The sequence below is a fragment of the Vigna radiata genome, chromosome 5 (assembly GCF_000741045.1).
Source record: "Vigna radiata var. radiata cultivar VC1973A chromosome 5, Vradiata_ver6, whole genome shotgun sequence".
NCBI classification, from domain to species: Eukaryota; Viridiplantae; Streptophyta; class Magnoliopsida; order Fabales; family Fabaceae; genus Vigna; species Vigna radiata.
The window spans coordinates 28,134,284-28,142,205 of record NC_028355.1 but is presented as its reverse complement, the minus strand read 5'-3'; the positions used below and the strand labels follow the sequence as shown (position 1 = coordinate 28,142,205).

The window sequence follows — 7,922 nt, the reverse complement described above, 5'->3', positions numbered from 1 at the left end:
TCAACCATGCTCACCACGGGTTTAATTCGGGTGAGTCGGATTCTTGGTAGACTGGGCTCAAAATTGGCTCGTGTTGAAATTTCATTTTCTTTTAAACCCAATCTAGTATGAATCTGTAATAGGCCGGATTAGCTCGTAGATTCAAATTCATTTTGACCGTCCTAACCACTATGACTTTTGTTATTTATGTATATTTAATTATGAAACCAATTTATGTAAGGTATTTTAATGCCTAATAATATGATTGATGTAATTTTTAAAGCACAAAGTGTTATGACATCACATGAGTGTGTGAAAGTGTTAGAATTAATTAACAAATTAATTCAATTATGTTACTCATGTTAAATATAATTATGGAATTTAAATGTGATTTAATAAAATAAAAAAAACATATTGATTATTATGAAAAATTATAATAGAATAAAATAAGTAACAATCACCGTATGGAAGTTGGTTAATAAAGGGATTTAGGTTTTGTCTAAAATAAGAGTTTTGTCCATCTTAACCATAAGAAGATGTGAGAGGAAAAAGAAAGACTAAGAGATATATTAAGAAAAGGAGATTGAAGGTCTAGGATATTGAATAACGTATTATTTGGATCTTTCATGAATTAAAGTTACTATCTTCATATTATAATTTATGTGTGAGAATAATAGATTTTTAGATAATGTATGATAGTTTTCTTGAATGAATTAACAATATATGAAAACTATAATTTACAACACGTGATAACCTTTAAAACATAATTAACGTCAATATAACGGAAACGATCATATTATTTCTATTTAACAAATATTTAGTAAAAAATAAATATAAGAATTAAAAGAATAAAAATCTAAATATAAATTTCATATTATTAATTAACCATTTTCATATACGAATTATTTTTCTTTTAGAGTTAAACTTTTTATTTTAGATGGCTCAATTATCACATGTTTGAAAATAATTGTATGACAGAACATTATTAATTAACCCATTTTCATATATGAATTATTTTTCATTTAGATTTAAATTTTTTATTTTAGTTGGTTGAATTATCACATGTTTGAAAATAATTGTATGATAGAATATATTTTCTCAGAAAAATATATAGGTAACTTAGATAGTTTTCATAATAAAAATAATAAAATATTATTATTCAAATGTACAAAATAAAATATTGACTTTTATTTTTTAAGTTTGTTCATTTTGGTCTTCATGTTTTTTTTTGTTCAATGTTATACTAAAGAGTGTAAATTTTATTCAATTTGGTCCTTTTTGCTAATGCCGTTCAAATCGTTAAGGGCAGACAGTCAAGGTGTGCACAACAGTGTTGAGATGACATTTAACTACTACCACAACAGTGTTGAGATGGCATTTAACTACTGTCACGTCACCATTTTCTTCAACCTTCAGCCTACCGAACCCTACCGCCACCGAACCCTAACACCACCGCCGCCACAAAGATCGCCCAAAGTCACCATGCCGCCGTGAAGTCGCACCTGCAGAGAACCATGACAGCCATCACGCGCAACATCCATGGCCACCACCATCAAAGTTGCAATCTCCCTCAAATCACGAAACCCTAATCTCGAACTCCATTCGAATCTTCATTCTTGCGCATCAGCTATGAATCATCCAAATCGATAGCTTCATCGTCAGTGCGACAATCCTTGTCGTCATTGTGCAAAGCTCCAGGGCCATCATCTTCTCCAACCTACAGAGAACCACAACCAAATCCAGAAAAATCCCAAATCAAAGAAACCTAGAAATTGTGTCGTTGCTTGCCTCCACCGGCCACCATGAATGCTTTCTCACACAACTATGTTCGTCTTCTTCATGCTACCATGAGCTGCACAATTTACGAAATCATCTTCCATTGAAGCAAAGCGAGCAACATTTTCCTTCTTCTCGCGGTGCAAGTGCAGGAAGGTTTCCCCCAAATGCAAAACCCTAATTTTGGGGTGGGGTTGCCACGAAACTCTATTTTTGGTGATGTGGCAGAAGTTAAATATCATATCAACATTGTTGTACATACCTGAACTGTCTGACGATTTAATCGACATTAGCAAAAAAGACCAAATTGAACAAAATTTACACTAACATTGAACAGAAAAAAAAAAACATGGAGACCAAGGTGAACAAATGATGAAAATGAAAATAGGGACCACAAGGGGTATTAAGCCTAAAATATTTATATTAAATTTTAATTATATTTTTATAAATTTAAATTTATATTGTAGATATATATTTTTTTAGAAAGTCACCAGATTTTGGACGTCTGCAACTATCACAGAACAGCTACCATCAGCTTCGTAAACACAGAACAAAGTAACACACATACACATTTTCCAAAGAAAAACAGCGATGGATGCTGAAAAGGATTCTCCGACGCCGGCAACATCACCGCCCGTGATACACCCCGCGGTGGCACCGCTCTCCTTCCTTCTTGGCACTTGGAGGGGCCAAGGAGAAGGAGGCTTTCCCACTATACACTCCTTCTCCTATGGCGAAGAGCTTTTCTTCTCCCATTCCCCCAACAAGGTTTTCCTGTCTCTTTCTCCATAAACACTATATGGGTCTCTTGAAGCTCTCTTTTTATTTACTGTCGTTGTTTTTGTTTTTTTAAGAATTTTATTTTAATGCACCATTAGTTTACATGGTCAATCAATTCAAAATTGTTCCACTATTCAAAGTAAATCAACTGGTACGATGTTGTTTCAGTTTATCCAGTAGTACTAGTTCAGATCCGGAATATGCTAAGGAACAATTTCGCCCTTTATATGTGACTACTAAGATTCCTTATGGTAAAATACAATTGTCACTCAGGCAAAGAAAATTTAAGGACGAAACATGATGTTTAAAGTACAGAAAGGTATTTGACTTCTAATTATATGGCAATGAACTACTAAATTTACATTATTTGTGTTTTTCAATTGCATTTTTCTTCTAACCATTTATGATGATATATGCTGAGGACTTCAGTTTAATTCATCTTGTTTCTCTTCTTTTGTGGGTGGTTGTGCACTGATTCTGTTTATTTGGTTTGGTGGTGTGCGAAATGGGTATAGCCTGTGATAGGGTACACTCAGAAGACATGGAAACTCAGCTCTGGAGAGCCTATGCACGGTGAGAGTGGATACTGGCGTCCTAAACCTGATGGCACCATTGAAGTTGTGATTGCTCAAAGCAATGGTCTTGTGGAAGTTCAGGTACTATTTTTCAATTTGATTTGGTTTTTGTTACGGATACACTGTTTGACCAATTGGCTTCATACTTGTGTCTGTATAATTAGTATGCTATAGGAATGGTGGGTTTAGAAGCTCCATGGACTCTTAATATGCATAACTCCTCAGTTTAAATTTTGAGGCAACTCTATTTGAATAAGAAAGTTAGGGAATTGATTTAATTTTGAAGAGTAATACCCTTTGAATCAACCTAAATCCTTGAACTTATTTGATACTTGTCAAACTATAACAAGCACGTGTTTATTATTTTGTATTTTGATCCAATTATTTTGTATTTTGATCCAAATAAACTCTATGACAAAACAGTCCACTTCTGCTACGTTTTGAGTCCCAATTTTCCTAAGATTGCATTCAATCCATTATACCCAGTTGCTTGCAAGAGTGATAATTCAATTGCATAAATTTCCTTCTATATGCATTGATGCATAAGTTATGCAATGCGTTATGTATATACTGTTTTTCTTGTCACGTTGATATATTCTTCAGAATATATGTTTGATCTATAGCTTTCTTCCTTTATTTAAATGTTTAAACATAAAGGTCTTGATCATTTCATTGCTTCTAGGTCCATGGGGTTAGTTACTTTCTTGCCTTTCATTTTTTATTCCCTTTTAGTTCCCTTCTATGCTATTAAGGTGTCATTTGACATTGTGCTTCAGAAAGGGACATACAGCCTTGAAGAGAATGTGATACAACTTCAGAGTGAAATGGTGGGGAATGCTTCTAAGGTGATCTAAATTAGTATTCGCCAAATGCAATAATATGATGTTGATGTCGCATGCTTATGATTGCATTGTTCACATACATTACACTCTGACAATGATTGGATTGCTTCTTTTAAGTTACATTTAAAAAACAACCTTCTTAGTAAGGCGTCTTCTGATAATATGAATGTGTCAAAAAAGTTGTATTGTAAATGTTTCTTAAGAAATTTTTTTATAACCATCTGTGAGGATTATGGTTTTTATGTCATGAACAAGGATTGACTTATAATATGGAAGCATCAGAAATTTATTAGGATAAATAAAGTTTAGATTCATGCTGTAGAATTCGTGTTGGAGATAAAAGAAATCTTTAAGAGGATGGATAATGGTGAAGAAAAATACCTATATATAGTTTTTATTGACGTGGAAAAAAATTGGGATCGAGTATCAAATGAAGTGTTGTGGAAGCCTTTGGAAAAGTAGTCCATGACTAAAACATGCGATTGGATAATTATTAGTTAGAACACGTGGTGGTGAGGCTAAAGTCTTTTCTATAAGAATAGGATTACGTTATGGCGCAATTTCAAGTCCTAACATGGTTAATCTAATCTTGGATGTGGTTACCAGGGTCAACATAAGACTATCCTTAATCACATGCTTTTTGTGGATGATATTGTGTGGATTGAGGAATCAAAGGAAGATGTTAGCTCTAAACTTAAGCTTTGGAGACAAACTTTGAAAGCAAAGGACTTTTATTTGTGTAGGAACAAGACACAGTGTATGCATTGCAATATTAGCTAGAAATAAGAGAAAACTATTATAAGTAAAAATGTTACGACACTTGTTTCTAAGTTTAATACCCAGAATTAATTAATATTACAAAATAATGGAGGAGTTAATACAGATATATCACACAAAATATAAGCTAGATGGATAAAATTGAGAAAGGCAACAGGGATCTATTTCATATCTCAAGTATAACAAACTCATATGAAAGCTTTGTTACATTGTTGTCTATACAACTATACATCATGGTATTGAATATTAAGCTTCGAAAGGACTTCAAGAGAAAAAGACGGGAGTGTGAGAAGTTGGAATGTTAAGATGGATGTGTGGTCACAAAAAAATTGATAGGATACAAACTAATTGTGAACTAGAAGAAATTTGTGACATTTACTTAGGAAAAATAATAGAAAATTGATTATGTTGGTTTGAACACGTGAAAAGAAAGTCAATGGAAGCATTAATGATGAGAATAGATTACATTTTTTCAGCTTTGCAAACAGAGAAAGGGAGATCAAGGACATTGAAAATAACTGTTTAGACAGATTTTTATGGTTAATAATATGCTTCAGAATTTAATCTAGTTGAGCCCAAAGGCGTTGTGCAGTCCATATAGTGAATCTCATCTAATGAGATAAAGACTTTTTGTTGTTGTGACAGCAACGATTGGTAAACAGAAATCTACAGAAATAGAAGGAAGTCGGGTGAGGACTTCTGAATATTTGGTAGATGAAATCATTCAATGTGCTCTTCAGTTTACATGTATTTTAAATAAATTGATGAATCACTGACTAATAATAACCCCCATTGAAGTAATACCTCATTTTGGTTTTTACCTTTTGGCAAAATATTTTTATGTAATGTTATCATGCAGATTGTTATCATTGCTTCTTTATTCTCTCCTTAGATGGTATGTTATGTTTACTGTAGGAAATACTTTGTCATACTTCACTCTATACCCCAATGTTAAAACAAATTAGATAACTGTGTTAGATTAAGGAAACACCTTGCTACCAACCTTAATATGTTGATTGAAGAACAAAGTTGGAGTGTCTCACTTCTCACTCTTATGTGGTATTGCTACATGGTATGTGAAAGCTGAAAATGTAATGTTCTTCTAAGCAATGACATTGAATCTACAAGAACCACATGCTTGATTTTGTAGTCATCTCTAATTAATTTAATCCAAGGGATAAGTACTAAACTGAGTTTTCAGTTCAGAATAGAGAATTCAAGGAGAAAATTTAGAATCAAAGCAAGAATGCAATTTAATATGGATTAATTTAATAGAAGAAAACCTAGAGGGTCAAGTTTTACACCTAGACTTTTTATTGACATACTTCTTTATCTTCATAATCTTTTTACACTCTTTAAAGATGATTTAACCTAAGAATAACCCCAGTTCTCGTGAGTGTTTTTTTTTTTTTTTTAATTGGTGCAATTTTGCACTATATAATTATATAGATGTTTAAAATTTACAAACAGTTGTGCTCTCAAGCACGAATTTTGGATCAATTTTTTTTTTTTTATTGATGCTGTATTTCAAAACAAAACTTCTTTCTTTATTTTAAATTGTGTTTCATAGCAATACTTGCTTCCTTTTTTTTTTATGTGAAAATAATATTTTAAGGCATGGTTTTTATTTGTTAAAATCGTGCTTTATGCCATGATTTTGGTTTTATTATTATTTTAAAGAATGGTAATTGGAGGGCCCGAATAGGATTTGATTTTGAAAATAAACTATAATAAAACAAAAGTTTAGCTTATTACTTTGATATAATTGTTTGTAATTGTATTTTTTTAATGTTGTTTTATTTTCTTTTACTTTTGTTAGGTTATGTACTTTTTATTTATTTGATAGGGACCTTTTTATATTTTTAGATAATTTGGTTAATCAATTAAATTTAATTATATTATTTATTATTTGAATGAAATTTGAGCAAATAAAAAAATAGCAGTAAATTAAACAAGTAAACCAAATTGAAATGAATAACATGAGTGCTTAAAATACTTGATAGGTTAAAGAGATAAGAAGAAGTTTGAAGGTGGTTGATGGGGTTCTTTGTTATGAGGTTCAGATGGCTACCAATACAGTAACTCTTCAACCACACTTGAAAGCAACACTGAAGAAGCTCTGAAGCAGTCACCAAATCTTTTTTTAACAACAATTTAGACTGCCCTGCTAATTCTCTGTTAACTACCAAAATCAGCTGTTCAAAACTCTTGTATACAAAGTTTGCATGACTTAATTTTATTGGAAGCAGCTAAGCAGGAAAAATGAGCTTATCCTAATGTACATCATACTTTATGCTTGATTTTAATTTCTTTCTTTGAAGTTATTATGATGCTTGAAATAATAACTGTATCTTATACTCAAACTTGATTTTAATGTTTCTTATATATTTCTCATATACGACAATATTAAATATTTAATGATTTTATTAATTTGAGTTATCACTTTTAGCATATTTTTCTAACCAAATGTAGTCTTTGTAAAAAATGTTCATGTTAAATAAATAAAATGATTTTTTTTATCTTAATTAGATTTTAATTTCTTTAAAATTAAATGAACATTTTAAAAGATATAAGTGACTTACTTAATTAATAAAAAGTGATTTTTTTTATATTGTGATAAATAGTTAATTTTTATATATTATGTATTTTTTATAACATTTTAATAATTTTTTAATTTCTTTTAATTTTATAAAGAAGAAAATCACCGTGATTAGAAATTTAAGCATAAAGATAAAGATAGAAGTTTCATGTTAAAACATAATATACAAAAAAAAATTATATTTTAAAATTTTGGATTAAAGATAACATTTTATATTATTTTTTTATTCATTTTTTTTCTATATATGATGGTAAAACATATACTTTGAAATCAACATAAAGAATAATTGAAATATATATGTATGATTAAAAAAATTATAAGAGTAGAAAAATGAAAAACTAAAACTACATGCATATTGAACAATTGAATTAGTAACAACTAGCATAAAAAAAAAATATTTAATTTTTAAATATTTATTCTAATAGTATTAACAATAACATGCCAAAACAGTCTTAGCCATGTATGGAGAATTTGGGATCCCCTTCCTTTGAATTTTTATTTCTTTTTCTTAATTTATGATCAATTAATAGGCTTTCCTTGTCATTTTCTTGAGCATCCATCCTTGTAAAAGTAGCATAGATCTAGTTTGGGGCA

General features: G+C 30.5%; 1 protein-coding gene across 2 annotated transcripts; it reads left to right on the top strand.

Moving 5' to 3' along the window:
- Positions 1–2,251: 2,251 nt before the first annotated feature.
- On the top strand, positions 2,252–7,029 carry LOC106759999 (UPF0678 fatty acid-binding protein-like protein At1g79260). Of its 2 annotated transcripts, none has more exons than XM_022781303.1 (4): positions 2,252–2,523; positions 3,051–3,191; positions 3,887–3,937; positions 6,733–7,029. In XM_022781303.1, the coding sequence occupies exons 1-4, from the start codon at positions 2,347–2,349 to the stop codon at positions 6,850–6,852; spliced, it is 489 nt and encodes a 162-aa protein (XP_022637024.1). In that variant the 5' UTR covers positions 2,252–2,346; the 3' UTR covers positions 6,853–7,029. The 2 variants fall into 2 exon arrangements, with proteins under 2 accessions (XP_022637024.1, XP_014498915.1); XM_014643429.2 differs by having other exon boundaries at positions 3,887–3,955.
- Positions 7,030–7,922: the final 893 nt, after the last annotated feature.